Raw genomic sequence first — 20319 nt, forward strand, 5'->3', positions numbered from 1 at the left:
TTCCTTTGGCGTAAACGAAACTTTCCAAATCTCTAGGCACGTTCAACTAAAAAGCCAACAGGAAAAGCAAAAATCCCATGTTCTCCAAGTCATAACAATAGTGAATACCGTCCCTGCCAATTGAAAAAATTCGAGATATCGATGTTGTAAGATGATTTTCTGTTAATATATTTCAATGTATTTTCACGTATTTCATTGTATTCATTGTCTTTTTTTTCATTGTAATTCAATGTATCTCCTTGTATTCTATGTATTTCATTGTATTCACTGTCTTTTTTCTCATTGTATTTCAATGTATCCCGTTGTATTCTATGTATTTCATTGTATTCACTGTCTCGCTATATGCCATAAATATATTCATAAGTTTTTTTTTTAATTAATATAATTTATGTGTTCAGATGTATTATATAATTTCTTTGAAGATTGCTATGTTTTTGGGGTATTTTTCGGTTGATAATTGATAATGGGGAGTAAATCTTAAAATATTGTACATAAATTAATAGATAGCACCTCAGATTTGGGATGATTTTCAGTTAGACACATAAACTTAACTCTCGAAAATATATATTCCTATACTTTTTTAGTTTTTTTTTTAATTACATAAGGAGTAGAGAGGGCAAAAATAAGAGGGAAGTATCAGGCGGGAAATCAAACACTCAATAACAAGGTGAAAGTTCAGGTAGCCAACTAACGGAGTTATTGAGATTCCTCGCCTCCTCTATTTGGCAGATGTATAGATGTATGACTTCTGAATACATGTGTTCCCTAAGATAAGGGGAGCCAAAATTTGAATATGAGTTCTAAATTATAGGATAATGATATCCCGATGGCCGGTGCACTAAACTTCCGTTATGCATATGGTTCGGGAAAGAACACACTACATCATATTTTAATAATTGAGTTATAAATATACATATTTAGTAAATTTTTTAATACAAATACGTAATTAGTGGTTTTGACCTAACCCATACCAAAGTGGTGTAACTAAGAATTTGCCCAAAGTATTCAAATTTGAAAGAAGTGAGAAAAAAATCGCGACAAAATATTTTTAATATGTGTTGTATACCTCTAAAACGTAATATTTTAAGTGTAATTTTTATCCGTGAAACTTCACTTGCGGCTGGCATGTTGAAGAAATAAATTAGCTAGTGACACCATACCAAATCGTGAAAACCCTACTTTGCCAATAAAAAATGTATATCTAATCACTAACTGACATATAGGGCCAAGTTTGAAGGGCTATTTAGTTTTAGCTTAAATTATTTGATTTAATTAGTGCGAATAAAGTATTTCGTCTGATTCAAACTTTGTCCCTCGTATTGAGTACTTGGTACTCCAGGTATGCTTCGAGCTCTTTGGGTAAAGGCATGAAATGAAAGCCTTACGAAGATCCAAGATTTTCAGTCTGTATTTTTATGCTCAAAGGAGAAATTTATCCTCAGTCGCCGATGCTACACTTCAGAAAGCAGCTGAGGAAGAAGAATTTGACAGCGTTTGGGAATGCAAAGATTCAAATATTCTACCCTTTTTGCACCGCACAGTACAAGAATGCGCAAAGGAAAGGGCTGCAATGAATGGAAAATCTGTGCATTCCCAGATCATAAAGTTTGGATATGAAGCAGATACACTGACAACAAACATGCTCATAAATATGTATTCAAAATGCGGCCTTGTTGATTTTGCTCGTAAAACGTTCGACGAAATGCCTCAAAGAACTCTTGTATCTTGGAACACCCTGATGGGTTCGTATATACAGAACAAAGATGGAGAAGAAGTTCTCCATCTTTTCGTTCAAATGCAAAGGGAAGGGACGCAGTTTAGTGGGTTCACAGTTTCAGGTGTTCTTTGTGCTTGTGCTGCCAAATTTGCTGTTTTTGAAAGCAAACAATTGCATGCTTTTGCACTGAAGGTATCACTGGAATCACATGTTTTTGTTTCTACTGCTTTACTTGATGTTTATGCTAAATGTGGGTTGATGAACGATGCTTTTCGGGTTTTTGATTCCATGCCTGAGAGGAATGATGTTACTTGGAGTTCAATGGTTGCTGGGTATGTCCAAAATGAGCTATATGAGGAGGCTGTAATGTTTTTTCACAGGCTACAAAAGTCGAGGGTCGAGCATAACCAATTTACGCTTTCTTCTATTATATCAGCTTGTGCTGCAGTGGCTGCTTTGTTAGAAGGGAACCAGGTGCACACTATAGTCCGGAAAACTGGTTTTGGTGCCAATGTTTACGTGGCTTCCTCTCTTGTAGACTTATATGCAAGATGTGGATGTATTAAAGAAGCCTATATGGTGTTTTCAAATGCTGAGGTGAAAAATGCTGTAATATGGAATTCAATGATTTCTGGCTTTGCTAGAAATGCACGACCTTTAGAGGCTATGACATTGTTTGAGAAAATGCAGTTAGCGGGATTTTACCCGACTGAAGTGACTTATGTGTCGGTTCTATCTGCTTGTGGCCATATGGGTTTGGTTGACAAGGGGCGGATATATTTTGACAAGATGAAGAAAGAGCATAACTTATCTCCGAACGTATATCATTATTCATGTATGGTTGACATTCTTGGTAGAAAAGGCCTGGTTGAAGAAGCTAAGGACTTGATAGAAAATATGCCCTTTGCTGCAACACCTTCCATGTGGGGTTCTGTCTTGGCATCTTGCAGGGTCCATGGAAATGTTGAGGTGGCTGAAATTGCTGCTAAACATCTGTTTGAGCTCGAGCCTAATAATGCTGGGAACCATGTCTTGCTTTCTAATATATATGCTTCCAAGAGAAGGTGGGGCGATGTTGCATCAACAAGAAAGCTTCTTAAAGACAGCGAAGCAAAGAAAGAAAGAGGCAAGAGTTGGATACAGATAAAAGACAAGGTTCACACATTCATGGTCGGGGAGAGAAATCATCCAAGCATTGCAGAGGTTTATTCAAGATTGGATGAGTTGTTGGTAGGTATGGAGAAGTTAGGGTACAAAGGTAAAGCTGAACATGACCTGCACGATGTGGAAGAGAGCAGAAAACATGAGCTTCTGAGGCATCATAGTGAGAAACTTGCTTTTACATTTGGGTTGATGTGTTTGCCCTCAAATGCTCCTATAAGAATTATGAAGAACCTCAGGATCTGTGGGGACTGTCATTCTTTTATGAAGTTTGCTTCAAAAATAACAGGGAGGGAAATAATTGTCAGAGATGTTAATCGCTTTCATCATTTTACTAATGGATCGTGTTCATGTGGAGAATTTTGGTAAAGGATGTAACTTCTTAGGATTTAAGATCCCTTCTCTGAACCAAGGATTAGGTTCAAAATCGTTGAAAATTAGTTAAAACCTGGTTCTTTTAGATCTGACCATGTATAGGAAATCAGAGGCATTTTATAGCAGAGAAGTTTATTACTATCTATTATCTCAACATAATGGCTTTACAACATGAAGCTGGTGAAAATCCATTTTTCCTCTGAGCATTTGATGTGATCACAAACTATGTAAGCAAGCTGGACTCTGGGCAATGCCTTTCCCGAAATGATGATTAGCAAAGGCCATCAGCTACATCTTATAGCACCGTCGGGTTAGATTCTTATGGCATCCAGCCAGGGGTAAGAAGGCATGGCACTTGCATACCGTCATTCCTCTTGTCAACAGTAATGTGTGGTGAGTGACTTTTTCCCCCTTATAAGGCACAATTCTCTACTTTTCTCTATTTTGAGAAATTCTTTTATCATTCTTAGCTTGTCAGGATTCTAAAATTTAGCTAGTTGACTGACACAATTTTTGTCTTCTTTTCGGAATAACTTAGCAAGAACCAGACATAGTACTTGGTTATTCTTATCACTAGTATTTTTACTTATCAAAAACTAAACTTTTCGTTATTAAGATAGCTAAGTTTTGAAAGTATTGCTATTATTTGTTGTATTAGAGTGTAGGAAAAAGAACTGGTCAGTCCAATGTGTAAGACCACCTGCATTATACGGACTGGTAAAGTGGAAGCATTTACCGTATCTAGGGGGTTAAGACAGAGGCATAACCAACACTTAATTTCTTCACTCATCTGTGCGTTCCAAATGCATAACATTGTAAAGTCAAACACATTCTTCATTCTCAAGATGCTGCCTTTTGTTAGGTTTAGCCGACACTTAGTTTTTTCCACTGATCTGCATGCACAACTTTGTTTAAGTCAAACACACTCTTCGTTCTCAAGATGCTGCCTTTTGGTAGATTAAGTCAAATCTCATAAGACATTCTTAACTTTCTCATGAAGGCTTTATGCACTGAGATCGCATGTAGATTGACATCTTTTGTCTGATAAGAAGATTGACATCTTCTTGAAAAAGGCAATTACTATTCCTTGGTGTTGCATTGTGTGTAGAAGTATTGCAGTACCTGTTAGAAGCCAATGACACTATTACAGGAGATATTCAACGAAATTAGGAATACAACACAATGAGAAAGTCATTTTCCCCCATTTGATGGAAATATCAACCAAACACCAGAAAATGACTTCCTTATGGAAGTACTTTTATGGAATAACTGCCATTGTACCAAACACATCCGGAGTGTATGTCGATTAAGCCCTAGGCCTAATATCTAAGGTGATTCACTAGGAGAGTTTTTCTTTTCTTCGTTCCTACAATATAAATGGGCTATAGAACCTCCCTTGTTTTTCTAAAACCAAATATGAAAGAATTATGGTAGTCAGTAGAGACAAACGGATCATAATAGGAGAACCTTTTATGTTTGTTTGTTACGAAAGCCACTGATTTGAAGTTTCTTCTTGATTAGGAAACATGAAGTCTAACCAGCACAATCCACTTTATATAAGCTTTGTCTAAACAAGGCTATCCCAATTGATCATAAATATCTTCATTTGTATTATGTATTTAATATAGTAAGTACAAAGAATATCTCTACTTCTAAAGCCTCTTCATTGTCAAGGATTTAATGGAGAGGCAGAACTTAGTTGTTTCCTTTACATGCATGAACTTTTATGTTTAGATGTATGTTTATTTATTTAAGAGTTTTCTTTTTTAAAATGGAAGTGTTAGGAAACTAATTTTTCAATAAAATATTGTGATTTAAGTACTCTAGTAGATGTAGAAGGTGCTCATGTACCTGTTTTACAGGGTCAGTGGTGGCAAGTCAGTGTCCCCAAAGGAACGTTATCCAGGCAGATGATCAATTAGATGAATCACCGACTCGCCTAGAATTCTATTGTCCTTGTGAAAACAAGGAAACAGTGGATGCTTCATGATGCTGGAACCAGATTCCATGAAAATTCTATTGGCTGCCAGAACTGTTGCTTTCCAACTATTTTCAGGTGAAAATTTTGGAGGTTGAGAATGTGAGTCGCAGCAATGCTACCTCTTGACCTAATGATCTTCTCACCTAGCAGGAGGGATCACAGCTACTTTTGATGCTTTTGGATCGAACAAGAAATGATAGCTTGACAGTAATGAGTATGGTGATGGCCTGGTTGGCGAACATAAAGAAATGCTATTGGCTTGATGAATTCCAAGAACGGCTTCCTAGCTAGGGAAGCTGCAAAGCTCATTTACTTCCCTGAATTTTGTATATTTCATTTGCAACGGGGCTACAGCCTACCTCAGTTGAATCAACATCAAATCATTAGCAAGGGGCAAGTGGGAGAAAGGATATGATATATGGACTAATGTGGAGGGACTTCCTTCCAGGACCAAGTTCAAGTCATGAACATTGCCAAAAAAAATGTACAGTTGTTTTAGCATAACTGGTATGGGAAGATTTTATTCTACATGCTGTTCATGCACCGAGTTAAAGTCATTAGGGGTTAATATAAAAAAATTACACATTTGAGTCTTGCACTAGTACAAGAAGTTCTGGTTCTTTCTTCAATGATTTTCATTAGAGGTGAAGGGAAACTTTATTTGACTATTTTTTTTATAAGATAAATGATTATAGTCTCTAATCAACTGTTTTCCGTTTTCTTCCAATTTGCTGCTTGATGTGCTTGCACATGCAGATTTAGTTGATTATCTGAGTTTTCATCGAGGATCTTTCGGAGACAGCCTCTCTACCTCCTCGGAGATAGGAGTAAGGTCTGCGTACACACTACCCTCCCCAGACCCCACTAGTGAGATTTCACTGGATTGTTGTACATTTTACTTTTGTATGCTATCGTTTAACATTTTATGTTTTTTTTGCTTGATCATGGGTCCTTAATTTGAATTTTAAAGAGTTCCATTATAATGTCTGAATTTGTTACCTTTTATATTTTTAGGAATCATAAGTGATGCCTTACATTACATGAATGGGTATTAAACAACTCTTATTTCCTAAAATTATAAAAAAAAAATGTATATGCAAACAAATGTTAATTTACCAAAACTAACTTTGAGTGACAACAATGTATATAAATACATGTATAGTATTTATAGCATTGGAATAAACACCGAATGTGAATAATTTTTTCCTGAGACACAATAACACACCCGCTCATACAATCATAATAGAATTATCTACCATAACTATACACTCTTTATGGAAGTTAATAAACATGTACTCCCTCCGGTCCAAAATAAGTAATTTTGACAATTTTTTTGTGGTCCAAAATAAGTAATTTTTCCAGATTTCAAGAATGAATTAATTATTTTTTTCCTGCATTGCTCTTGGAGTAAATAGTGTTGGAGTATGGGTTAGAAGTGTTTATGTGAAGAGATAGTAAATGTTAATATGGTCAATTTCACTGGTAATTAATGTTAAAAGGTGAATTTCTTAATCTGTGTGAAAACAGCTAAAAAAATCACTTATCTTGGACAGGAGGGAGTATTAACAAAAAGAAATACAAAAAAAGAAGTTAAAAAAACATGTGATATTTTCAACTGCACATCATATATATCAATCAATTCTCTACACATCATATGATCAGTAAATTTTGAAATCGTTCTGCTTCGTTCTTACTCCTATATGTATGTTGAAAAAAAAAAAAAACTCCTCTATGTATTTTCTTCCGGAACTATGTTTTACAAGCAAAAAATATTAACTTGTTATGAAACAATAAAAGAAGAAGAGTATTGCAGAGAAAAGTAGAGAGAAGAGAATTCTTATTGATATGGGATGAATTACAATGGAATAGAACCCTCTATTTATAGGGAGAGAGTGACTTAGCCACCAAGTAATAAACCCTAGAATCTCTCTAAATATAGACATTCACCATAAATAGAATTCTATTTATAACACTCCCTCTTGAATATCTATTCAACAGATAATGTGCCTCGTTAAAACCTTAACTAAATAAAACCCAATGGGAAAAAAATTGTAGAAAAGGAAAAAGAGTACACATATCTAACAATACGCTTTTTGGTTGCCTCGTTAAAAACTTTGCAAGGAAAACTCAGTGGGACAAAACATTGTAAGAAAAAAAGAGTGCAACGCGCATTAACTCACCCTGATGAGAGCATCAATTCACATCTTTAAGCATTTGCATTCCAATCTTGTGCACCATCTTCAAAACGATCTTTGGTAGAGACTTGATAAACAAATCAACCATATTAACTTGAATGAATATACTGCATCTTGAAATCATCATTCTTGATACATATATAATGTCTTCATAAATATCGTGGAATGACTCTTCAATATCTCCATAGAGGTATTCTCGCTATCACATTATCATGCTTATAGTTATAGCAAGATACATATGTGCACAAATTGCACTTAGAATGTGGCACTTCAAGACCAAGAATTGTATATGCTTTAAGCGATTTAAATCCTTCATGGATTGTCATATAAGTTAAGTCATATAAGCCATCTAAAGAGACTTTAGATGTATATTAAGTTTTCATGTCATGCTAGACATATAAGATATCGGAAACTGATTGCACATACCATTGACTTTATACTTTCAAGTATTTGAACAACATAGACAAAATTATATGTCTTTCATATGAAATCAATTCTACTTGAATTATGTCTCTTCCATTTGGCCAATACTTTTGTGTCTATATTCGATAGACTTAAAATCCTCATCTATACTTAGCGCTATGATAGATGTCGTCGACGAACATTTTATATCGGTTTCAGCTTTATTTTCGTAAAGACGTGACATAGAGATCTCTTCCTTCATATTTTCAGGTACCTGAATCTCTCCTGAGATTTTATGAAGTGTTATGTCATGTGATCTTCTAGATCACTTGCCTCCTTTAATATGATCATTTGCTCACCTTCTTTATTAAGAAGTTTATTTGAAACCGATTTGTCTATACGTTTTAAGCGTACCATAGACTTTGTCCTTATAGGACTTAATATAAGCATTTGCAATGAGAATATAGTTACTTTCTTTGGGTTAGCAAATGCGTATGGCATGCTTTGAAATATATTGCAAACGAATTATCTTTTTTATGAACTTCAAGTTCATATTATGATATTCGAGGATCTATATATACAAATGATAATCCGTTCCATGTAACTTTTTCTCAAGTGTTTATCATGTCTGTCCCTCATGTTAGAAAAACTAACTTGTTTCCTCAACTTTAAGAGCCCATCTTTGTGTGTCATGATGCTAATCAAAATATACACCGCACATCAATAATAATAAGATGGAATTATTTGGTTTCTGACCCCGAACCACTTGTGAGGGGAGAATGTAATATACAAACTGATATATGTAACTTTGTTCTCATAAGAAATAGTTTAGCTATTAAGTGGAGACACTCAATAAATTATTTTGCTAAACCAACTGTGATGTAAACCAACTTATCAAGATAAACTTTCTTGAGTAGAAAATTTGGAAATTATGCTCGAAATTAAATTATTGAGCAAGTTACCTCGCAAAACATCATATTGCGGGTTAATAATAATCGCACATGTGACCGTCTCATAGATGCATCTTATGTGGTATACATGGAAAGTGAATGGGCCCATATTCACTTTTGATTTTTTCAGCGTTTATGGGATTCAATCCTAATTTTAGTTGGTCTACTAATTAATGAGAATAAGCAACCTAGGAGAATTCGTAAAGAACTTTCTAGTTCTTTAATGTTACTCATTTGAATTCTCTTTTATTTTTGCACATCATACTTAAATTGATATGACTAAACCAGTTATGCCAACTGGATATCAATAAACTCCAAGTTTATTATGATATGAGTTTTATACCAATAAAGTTCTACTTTATTGTGACATTCTTTTATTTGTGTAGTACAAACTGGAGAATAAAATGGGTAACTTTTCACATAAAATATTATCCCGCTACAAGTTGTAGTAATAGAAGATATTAAATCTTCCTTTATTTATAGTCTCAATATAACCAACCGCTTTCGCGAATATTTTAGAAACTGAATAAGTTTCTTTGAGACTTACTACAACACAATACCTTATTGGTAATCAATTGTGTTTCTCCAAAATAGTATAATTGGCTCTTCCAGAGCTCTCAATTAATTTTGTACTACCACATATTCATCAACATTCATATGGTCATATATCTCTTTCCAGGAGAAAGTTATACCATTATGGTCATGGTCAAAATTATATGCAAGATATTTTTTTGCATTATTGTTGTCCTTTAATAATCACATTGCCAAAATATTTTGGCGTACAATAGGTACGTGACCAATGACCATTCATGCCATAATAATGATATTATTTTTTTATATCATCTCAAACCTCCTTCTAGAGGTGAGTATGGTATATTCACTACCACTAGCACGTTTATATTCTTCCAAGAATGAATATGTATTCATAAATAAGATATTGTCACATTCACATCATGAATGGACCATAATCATCTATATGTGCTTTATAAAATCTCATGTCAAATCGATGACAAACATTACTTTCACAGAATGAAGGATTATTTTGAGAATCCTTATTATTCTCATTACTCAATGATGACGATTATAATTTATTCGTCTATTGCCACGTCCACATCCATTGATACATTCATAGTAGTAATTTTGTCTTCTTTCAGACTTATCACATAGTGCTATCACATTCTCTAAAGGGAATGAGAATGGAGCAAATTCAATGAGACGAGTTTTCAATTCTTTGCCCACAATCATACATGAATTTGATCATGGCAAGGCATAGAAATTTTACCACTTTGGATGGTTATAATTTCTTTCAAACTCTATTAGAGTTGCAATAAAAATTTATCGTCTTTGCTTGTATTTAAAATCAAAGTATAGAATGTCAAGAATTTGAAAGAGAAAAGTAAAATACTTACCTTAAATCCAGAATTTAATCATGAAGGAAGTTCAAAGAACAATTGACAATCATTATGCTCAATCCCAAAGCTTTTACTTGGTTAGAGTCTCGTGCTGATAACGTGTTATGAAACAATAAAAGAAGAAGAGTATTGCAGAGAAAAGTAGAGAGAAGAGAATTCATATTGATATGGGATGAATTACAATGGAATAGAACCCTCTATTTATAGGGAGAGAGTGACTTAGACACCAAGTAATAAAATCTAGAATTTCTTTAAATATAGACATTCACCATAAATAGAATTCTATTTATAACATAACTGTAAATATTATTATTCTTATCAGACATAAAATACAAAAGTCCATTTTTTCAAGCTTTATGACATACGAGCGGCCCAAAACAATAGGCCCAAAAAGATAGCAACTTTTAGCAGCCCATGCTGTCCAAGTGAAACTTAAAACCCTAAATCCCTTCAGCTTCGCCTCTTATATTTTTTCCGCTGCAAGCATAACATTGCTCACTTGCCGCACTCAAGTCGTCTCCGCTCCAAATCTTCAAGTTAGTTCCTAGGAATTTTATACATCTTTCTATATCGTTTGATCACAATTTTGAATTCATAGTGAATATATTCTAGTTACATGCTTCATCGGTTTGTGTATCTAATTATTTCAGTTTATATGTATTTTTTTTTATCTTGTTTAGGTTAAAAGACTGTTTGATATTCCTAAAGTAAGAGAAAGATAGTTAATTTTAGAAAATGAGAATGTTTGGTTGTGTTGTGTGTTCATAGTATTCTATGTGTGCCTGTTTCTGATTTTGTTTTAGGCCAATACTGAAGGCTTGGATGTATAATATGATTAAACGAATACGTTTAGGAATTTTTAGTTTAGTAGATTTTTAATTTGAAGACGATAGAAGGAGGTTAGTTGATTAGATATTGTCTTCTTATGTGGTAGCACTCAACATGCTATTATTGAGATTGCTAAATGATGCTTTTAGTATTAAAACTTAAGTTTAGAACAGTTAAAAGAACAGGTGTTTGTGATGCAAATAGATCTGAATTATGCATGCGCATTTTGAATATGTTGGGCACTGATACGGAAAATGCACTAGATCTTGTTCATTAAGGATTTGCTTGAACTTGAAAATTTCATGTAGATCTGAGCAGTTGGAGTGTTCTATGTCATTAGGCTGCGAAAGTAACATATGTTGTGTCTTGTAAAGGGAAATTCTCCTTTTGATCTCTTTAATTAAAGTGTAGCATTATAAAAGCTGCTTAAGAATTTCAACAAGTTTATCAAGGATATGTGTAAAACCCACGATATGAGTTTTTTGGGTTTTGACTTTTTCCGTAGTTCTTTTCTTGATTTTTATTGGTTTATACAAATACACCCACCCATGTTTGATCGTTGATGATATTTTTTTGCTGTATATTCTTCATAGGTAAAGATTTGTGTGCCTGTGTAGGGACAAGTGAGAGATTTAGAGAACCTCTACTTTTAAAGAGATCTTATTTTCTTTAAAAGGCAATAATTTACAAGCAAAGAAATATTGGAATTATTTAGGCCCGAGTAGAAAGCGAGTAGTCACAAAGGATTCAATTAGTTGACCCCAACTTTGTTTGCAATTGAGGCATAGTTGATTGATTGATATGCTTGACTTTTATTTGGTACATTGAGATTGATTGATTCACAATGATCTGATACAGTATCCTGATTTTTATGAAGAACCGTGTCTAAGTAGATTTTCTTATTTCATATATTTAACAGGGTTCGTAGCAAGAAGAATCAGCGAGGATGGGTCGTGTACGCACCAAGACCGTGAAGAAGTCATCTAGACAGGTAATTGAGAAGTACTACTCAAAAATGACCTTGGATTTCCACACCAACAAGAAGATCTTGGAAGAAGTTGCCATAATTCCTTCAAAGCGTCTACGCAACAAGATTGCTGGGTTCTCCACCCACCTTATGAAGCGCATTCAGAAGGGACCTGTTAGAGGCATCTCCCTGAAATTGCAAGAGGAGGAGCGTGAGAGACGTATGGACTTTGTTCCTGATGAGTCTGCCATTAAGACTGATTTGATTGAGGTCGACAAGGAGACCCTTGACATGCTTTCAGCTCTTGGCATGTCTGACCTTCCTGGTGTTGTCAAGCAGGCTGCAGAACCACAGGCAGTGGCAGCCCTCCCAACCTACGGTCGTGGTGCTGGTGGTTTTGGCGGCAGGAAATACTAAGAACAGATTTTAAGACATCATGAACAAATCTAAGCCGAAACTTTTTGGTAGGTTTCAATCTTAAAAAAACTGAAACTTTTGGTAGATTACGTGTTAGATCTCCCTATTTTGTTCAAGGATTATTTGAAGCCAAGCTCATTTTGTTTATGTTTTGAGAGATGATAAACTCACTGTTCTTGAATATTGGTTCTAAATGCATGTGATTTATTTTCCTTAATTACATTTGGAGAGTGTTACATGGTCCAGTGTCATTCTTATATTTATTTGATCCACTGTTATGTCTATGTTTCAGAAGTGGTCGTTGGTCATCCTTCCCTTCATAATTTTTGTTTAGGATGGAATTAAGTTTTACGGCTTACAATTGGAGATCTGAAATCATTGACTTACAGGGAGCTTATTTGCCCTTTATAGCAAGCATAGGAAATTTCAGATGTTCGCAGCATTTCTTCATTGTATTTGCTCTTTATAGCTCACTTAGGAAATTTCAGGTGTGTTCTCAGCATTTCTTCATTGCAATGATATAGTATTATCCCACCTAGTCATTGCTCGAGCTCTCATCCAATCTATCTCCTAATACTGAATGGTTTTTTGCAATGAAAATATTGTGTGAATTATTGAATTATCACTATGAAAGCATAAGAAAAGAAGGAAGAAGAATATTAAAAGATTCTGCTTAAAATTTTGGACTACTCCCCTCCTTCCTCAAGAAAGTAGGACGAAGGTCGTCGGAACGAAACATTCCTTGGGCTATTGTCCAAAAATAAATAAATCAAGGATACGGAGATAGAAATTTTTTATTGTGAAAAATCACTTTATTTGATGGGTGATGCTTGCATGATTGTCTCTGGTAAATATAATAGTTTATAGCTTCAAAAAGTATAATTGTTGTTCTGAATAGGGTCATAAATTGAACTGCAAAGATTATGATACATGGAGTCGTAAAATATGGTAGGTCTCGGAACAGCAAGATGTTCTTCAAAATATAAATAATGTGATGTATCACCTAGATGAAGGTAACCGTAATGATCCGGCCGGTCGTTTCATGAGTTACCGTTCCGTTTCCCCTATTTTTGCTTTTTATTGTCTTGTTCAGCTGTATTATGCATTATCGGGTTGGTTGTCTCGGGTTCGAAAAGGTTTTGGTAAGGTTTGAGACACTTAGTCTCTTTTGAGTGAGCTTAAGTTGGAAAAGTCAACCGGATGTTGACTTATGTAAAAAAGGGCTCGGATGTGAATTCCGATGGTTCAGATAGCTTCAGGAGGTGATTTGGGACTTAGGAGCGTGATCGGAATGTGTTTTGGAGGTCCAGAGTAGATTTAGGCTTGAATTGGCGAAATTGAAATTTTGGCGTTTTCCGGTTGATAGGTGAGGGATCGGAATGGAATTCCGGAAGTTGGAGTAGGTCCGTTGTGTCATTTGTGACGTGTGTGCAAAATTTCAGGTCATTTGAACGAGGGTTGATATACTTTTTGATCGAAAGCAGAATTTGGAAGTTTTTGGAATTCTTAGGCTTGAATCCGATGTAATTTTGGTGGTTTGATGTTGTTTTGAGCGTTCCGAAGGTTGGAACAATTTTGAATGAGGTTATGTGATATGTTGGCATGTTTGGTTGAGGTCCCGAGGGCCTCGTGTGAGTTTCGGGTGGTTGAACGAATCATTTATGTTGGAGGAAATTGCAGAAAAACTGCTGCTGGTGTTGCAGGTGTTTGACCTTCGCGTTAGCGATGGATGTCCCGCATTCGCGAAGGGTTAGGACGTGAGGCAGTGGAATTGGCCTTCGCGTTCGCGAAGATGGTCCCGCGTTCGCGAAGGGTTGAGGTCGGTGGTCAACGCGTTCGCGAGGGTCTTGCCGCGTTCGCGTAGAGGAAAGTGAGCAGATGGGGTCCTGAAGGATTGTTCTTCGCGTTCGCGAGCTGGTAGTCGCGTTCGCGATGAGTTGAGAAGCTAAGGCTTCACGTTCGCGTGCATGGGGCCGCGTTCGCGATGAAGGAAAAAGTGGTCAACGTAAGTTTGTGCTTCGCGAACGTGAGGCGTTGACCGCGTTCGCGAAGAAGGATCGTGAATAGCTGGGCAGAATGTTTAAAAGACCATATCCGCAATTTTGGGTCTAAGTTTCACCATTGTTGAGCGATTTTAGAGCTTTTTGAGGAGGATTGAAGAGGGAATCAAGGGGAAACACTTGGAGGTAAGATTTATGGACTTAATACTCGATCCTAATATGATTTCTACCTAATTAAACATGGAATTTGTGGAAACTAAAGCCTAAAAATTAGAAGTTAGGGCTTGGAAATTGGAGACTTAAATCTAGGGATTTGAGGGGTCATTTGTGATCGGATTTCGATGTATTTGATATGTATGAACTCGTGAGAGTGTAAGGATTCTAGTTTTGTGATTTTTATCGGAATCCGAGACATGAACCCGGGGGTTGGGTTTGGCCAATTTCGGGATTTTTGATGTAAATTGGTTATTTTCGAGTGTGCTTTGTTCCCTTAGCATATTTTGATGGTATAAATTTGTTTTTGGATAGATTTGGAGCATCCGGAGGCCGATTCGAGAGGCAAAGACATCGTGGGCTAGAGTTTGGACCAAATAGAGGTAAGTAATGATTGTAAATGCTGTCCTGAGGGTATGAAACCCTGGATTTCACATCGTTGTGCTACTTTGAGGTGACACACACGCTAGATGACGAGCGTGGGATCGTGCACCGTTGGGGATTATGACTTAGTCCGTCTCGTATGACTGTTTAACCGCGTATTTGATTGAAAACTGTTTGCTATCATCATATTTTGGGCTGAATGCCATATTTGGGCCTCGTGCCAACTGTTTTGGACCCTTAGGGGATTTTTACTACTATTCCTCACTATTTTGACTTCATATTTGTACTTAGTCATACTGTATTCTACCGTTTTCATAACTCAGCCATGTTTACTCCGGTTTGACATTTTTAAATGATATTGTGGGCTCAGTATCATGTTTTACTATGCCCGAGTGGCTTTTAGAGATTTCTGACTGAGTAAGGCCGAGGGCCTGTGTTGTGAGGTTATTATGGGACCGGGCTGGGTGCCACAACGGTATTATACTGATTCATGACTATGAGGCCTAGGGCCTGATTTGTTATGCCACGAGGTGGCTTGTTATAAGGCCGATTGCCTGTTTGATTATGCCACGAGATGACTTGATATTGCGCTTGGGGTTGTAAGGAGCCCCTCCCGGAGTCTGTACACCCCTAGTGAGCGCGGGTACCCAGTGTGAGATGTGATATAGCCCGAGGGGCTGATGTTGTTCCATGTTATTATCCGAGGGGCTGATACGAGTGACTGTGAGATAGCCCGAGGGGCTGGTTCTGTTGGTATGTTGCCCGAGGGGCTGATTTATGTTTCTATCTTTTCTCCCTATTTTCATTCACTCATTTGAACTGCTAAAAGATGTTTTAAAGAGGTTTTTACTGAATTAAGGTGTTTCTACGAGCTCTTACTGTTTTATTGCATTATTCTGGTTTTATACTGCCTTGTTGTAGCATTTTACTGTGTTTTTCGTGTTTTCTTATCGCTCAGCTGCATTTACTTTTATTACTTACTTAGTTGGCGTACTCACATTACTTCCTGCACCCTGTGTGCAGATCCAGGAGTCTCGGGTCACGCTAGCGAGGGCTGATTGCTTTCCAGCAGGCTGTTCGAAGTTGACTAGGTAGCTGCTCGGCGTTCGCAGCCCAGTGCTTCTCCTTCCTATCCTTATTTTCCCTTTGTATTAGCCTTGTATTAGACTATGTAGTTTTTTCATACTCTTAGACAGATTTTTAGAGGCTCATGACTGGTGACACCCCGATGTCGGGCTGTGCTGTTTCCGCATTGTTCTATTCTACTCTTTATTTTGGGATTTATAGTTTATTTATGACTTAAAATGAATTATTATAACTGTCTTAATTGGTTTGGGAGTTTGTGTCGGCTGGCCTTTTCACGAGAGGTGCCATCACGGCTGAGTCCGGTTTAGGATCGTGACAAGTTTATATTAGAGCCTAGGTCACATAGGTCTCACGAGTCATAAGCAGGTTTAGTAGAGTCTCGCGGATTGGTACGGAGACGTCTGTATTTATCCTCGGGAGGCTGCAGAACTTTTAGGAAAACTTAATATTCTAGAAATTCTTGTCGTGCGAATCTGTTGATCTGAGTACTAAACTTCTGTTATTCTATTCTCTCACAGATGGTGAGGACACGTGCTACCGGTCAGGATGGATGACCACCAGTATCACCAGTTGGGGCCACTAGAGGCCGAGGACGCGGTCGAGGCCGTGGTAGGGGTAGGGGTGTAGCCCGCACAGCTGCTAGGGCAGCACCTGCAGATCTACCAACCGCCCTAGTTCATGATCAGATCCCAGTTGTGGACGCTCCAGCAGCACCAGCTCAGACACCAGCTGTGCCTATTGTGATTTCGGGTCTTCAAGAGGCCCTGGCCCAGATTCTATCAGTATGCACTGGCCTAGTTTAGGCGGTCTCAGTCACTACAGCTGCAACTACTTCTCAGGCCAGGGGAGATACTCAAACTCCCGCCGCTCACACACCTGATCAGGTCGTGCAAGGATTTCAAACACCAGGGGCACCTCCAACCTAGCCGGTTGCAGTTGTTCAGGACTATGTAGTTCTTGCTATGCCCGAGGACAAGCAGCGGAGGTTGGAGAGGTTCGGTAGATTTCAGCCTCCGACTTTCAGTGGTATAGAAGGCAAGGATACCTAGGGTTTTTTTGTACAAGTGTCAGAGGATTCTTCGTACAGTGGGTATTCTGGAGACCAGCAGGGTCGCTTTCACTACTTTTCAGTTTTCTGGAGCTGCCTTCACTTGGTAGGAGGCTTATGAAAGGCGTAGGCTGGTTAGTGCAACACCCCTTACCTGACAGCAGTTCTCCGTTCTCTTTTTGGAGAAGTATGTGCCACAGTCTCGCAGAGAGGAGCTGCGCAGGCAGTTCGAGCAGTTGCGTCATGGAGATATGACTGTGATGTAGTATGAGATAAGGTTCTCGGAGTTAGCTCGTCATGTTGTTTGGTTGGTTCCTACGGAGAGGGATATGATTAGGAGGTTCGTTGATGGCCTCACATATCATTTTCGTATTCTCATAACCAGGGAGAGGGTGTCTAGTGCTACTTTTGAGGAGGTTGTTGACATTGCTCGCGAGATTGAGTCAGTTCGTCGCCAGGAGCGAGATGAGAGGGAGGCCAAGAGGCCTCGGGGATCTGGTAGTTATGGTGGTGCTCCTTCGAGAGGTCAGTTTCAGCACGGCAGAGGCCATCCATTCATACATGCTCAGTCAGCTCGCCCAGGTTTTTGTGAGGCGTCATCGGGTCATGGTTCTCACAGTTCTCATCAGGGCCATTCATCACTCAGTGCCCTTCCAGCCCAGAGTTCGTCCCGTGCTTCATCAGTTCAGGGCTCTTCTATGCCAAGTGCATCTTCTAGTCATTCTGTTTCTAGGGGTTTCCTTCAATCCCCATCTCCTGCACCAGGGAGTTGTTATGAGTGTGGAGAGTTAGGCCACATGTGGAGGCAGTGTTCTCGTCGTCTTGGGGGTTCGTTCAGCAGAGGAGTCAGCCATCGGCTTCAGCGTCAGTTACTTCACCACCTACCCAGCCAGCTATGGGTAGAGGTCAGTCAGCTAGGGGTCACCCCAAAGGGGGAGGTCGATCAGGTGATGGTCAGGACCGTTTCTAAGCACTCCCAGCTAGACCCGATGTTATTACTTTAGATGCTATAATTACAGGTATTGTCTCAGTCTGCCACAGAGATGCCTCTGTGTTATTTGATCCTGGTTCCACTTTTTCATATGTATCATCATATTTTGCTCGTTATTTGGATACCCCAGTGAGTCTCTTATTTCATCTGTTCGTGTATCTACTCCGGTGGGCGATACTATTATTGTGGACCGTGTGTATAGGTCGTGTGTGGTGACTATTGGGGGTCTGGAGACCTGAGTGGACCTGTTATTGCGTTGTATGGTGGACTTTGATGTGATATTGGGCATGGATTGGTTATCTCCGTATCGTGCTATTTTAGATTGTCATGCTAAGATAGTGACATTGGCTATGCCGGGTGTGCCACTGATTGAGTGGCGAGGTTCGACTAATTTTGTCCCCAGTAGGGTGATTTCGTTCTTGAAGGCCCAGCGGATGGTTGGGAAAGGTTGTCTTTCATACTTAACCTTTGTGAGGGATGTCGGTGCAGAGACTCCTAGTATTGATTCTGTTCCTATGGTGAGGGATTTTCCCGATGTGTTTCCTACAGACCTGTCGGGCATGCCACCGAACATGGATATTGATTTTGGTATTGATCTGGTGCCAAACACTCAGCCCATTTCTATTCCACCGTATCGTATGGCACTAGCGGAGTTGAAGGAATTAAAGGAGCAACTTTAGGAACTCCTTGATAAGGGGTTTATTCGGCCTAGTGTGTCGCCTTAGGGTGCGCCTGTTCTATTGGTAAAGAAGAAGGATGGCACGATGAGGATGTGCATTGATTACAGGCAGTTGAACAAAGTAACAATCAAGAACAAGTATCCTTTACCTCGTTTCGATGATTTGTTTGACTAGCTTCAGGGAGCGAGAGTGTTCTCCAAGATTGATCTTTGTTCAGGGTATCACTAGTTGAAGATCATGGATTCGGATATTCTTAAGACAACTTTCAGGACCCAATTTGGACATTATGAGTTCCTGGTGATGTCTTTTGGGTTGACCAATGCCCCAACATCATTCATGGATTTGATGAACAACGTGTTTCGGCCTTATCTCGACTTGTTTGTCATAGTTTTCATTGATGATATTCTGGTTTACTCGCGTAGTCAGGAGGAGCATTTGAAAGTTGTGTTGCAGAGATTGAGGGAGGAGAAACTTTATGCAAAGTTCTCCAAGTGTGAGTTTTGGCTTAGTTCAGTGGCATTTTAGGGCACGTGGTGTACAGTGAGGGTATTCAGGTTGATCCAAAGAAGATAGAGGTGGTTCAGAGTTGGCCCAGACCGTCTTTAGCCATAGAGATTCACAACTTTCTTGGTTTGGCGGGTTATTACCGTCGGTTTGTTCAGGGATTTTCATCTATCGCATCACCCTTGACCAAGTTGACTCAAAAGGGCTCTCCATTCAGGTGGTCGGATGAGTGTGAGGAGAGTTTTCAGAAGCTCAAGACTGCCTTGACCACAACTCCAGTGTTAATTTTGCCATCAGTTTCAGGTTCATATACCGTGTATTGTGATGCTTTGAGTTGATGCAGGAGGGTAGTGTTATTGCTTATGTTTCTCGTTAGTTGAAGCCCCATGAGAAAAACTACCTTGTTCATGATTTGGAGTTGGCTGCCATTGTTCACACGTTGAAGATTTGGAGGCATTATTTGTATGGTGTGTCTTGTGAGGTGTTTACTGATCATCGTAGCCTCCAGCACTTGTTCAAGTAGAAGGATCTCAATTTGAGGCTGCGAAGATGGTTGGAGCTGCTAAAGGACTATGATATCACTATTTTGTACCATCCAAGGAAGGCCAATGTGGTGGTCGATGCCTTGAGTAAGAAGGCAGTGAGTATGGGGAGTTTGTCATATATTCCAGTTAGGGAGAGACCTCTTGCAGTTGATGTTCAGGCCTTGGCCAATCGGTTCGTGAGGCTAGATATTTTGGAGCCCAGTCGGGTATTGGCTTGTGTGATTTCTCGATCTTCCTTATTTGATCGCATCAGAGAGCACCAGTATGAGAATCCTCATTTGCTTGTCCTTAAGGACAGAGTTCAGCACGATGATGCCATATATGTGACTATTGGTGACGATGGGGTATTGAGGATGCAAGGCCGGATATGCGCGCCCAATGTAGATGGGATTCAGGAGTTAATTCTGGAGGAGGCCCATAGCTCGCGGTATTCCATTCATCCGGGTGCCGCAAAGATGTATCA

The 20319-nt window shown here is 38.5% G+C and overlaps 2 protein-coding genes across 3 annotated transcripts; both read left to right on the top strand.

Annotated features, from left to right (window-relative positions):
- Window positions 1-1180: 1180 nt before the first annotated feature.
- LOC107779420 (pentatricopeptide repeat-containing protein At5g04780, mitochondrial-like) lies at window positions 1181-5931 on the top strand. Of its 2 annotated transcripts, XM_016599855.2 has the most exons (3): window positions 1181-3646; window positions 5116-5309; window positions 5385-5931. In XM_016599855.2, the coding sequence occupies exon 1, from the start codon at window positions 1373-1375 to the stop codon at window positions 3245-3247; it is 1875 nt and encodes a 624-aa protein (XP_016455341.1). In that variant the 5' UTR covers window positions 1181-1372; the 3' UTR covers window positions 3248-3646; window positions 5116-5309; window positions 5385-5931. The 2 variants fall into 2 exon arrangements, with proteins under 2 accessions (XP_016455341.1, XP_016455340.1); XM_016599854.2 differs by having other exon boundaries at window positions 5116-5931.
- Window positions 5932-10591: 4660 nt separating this feature from the next.
- Window positions 10592-12625, top strand: LOC107779419 (small ribosomal subunit protein eS17-like). The gene is made up of 2 exons (XM_016599852.2): window positions 10592-10729; window positions 11941-12625. The coding sequence occupies exon 2, from the start codon at window positions 11968-11970 to the stop codon at window positions 12403-12405; it is 438 nt and encodes a 145-aa protein (XP_016455338.1). The 5' UTR covers window positions 10592-10729; window positions 11941-11967; the 3' UTR covers window positions 12406-12625.
- Window positions 12626-20319: the final 7694 nt, after the last annotated feature.

Source organism: Nicotiana tabacum, chromosome 11 (assembly GCF_000715075.1).
Source record: "Nicotiana tabacum cultivar K326 chromosome 11, ASM71507v2, whole genome shotgun sequence".
In the NCBI taxonomy this organism is placed as follows: Eukaryota; Viridiplantae; Streptophyta; class Magnoliopsida; order Solanales; family Solanaceae; genus Nicotiana; species Nicotiana tabacum.

What these genes read in the sequence shown, in the direction of transcription:
- LOC107779420 (XM_016599854.2), top strand. Translation starts at nt 1,373, where the DNA reads ATGAAAGCCTTACGAAGATCCAAGATTTTCAGTCTGTATTTTTATGCT.
- LOC107779419 (XM_016599852.2), top strand. Translation starts at nt 11,968, where the DNA reads ATGGGTCGTGTACGCACCAAGACCGTGAAGAAGTCATCTAGACAGGTA.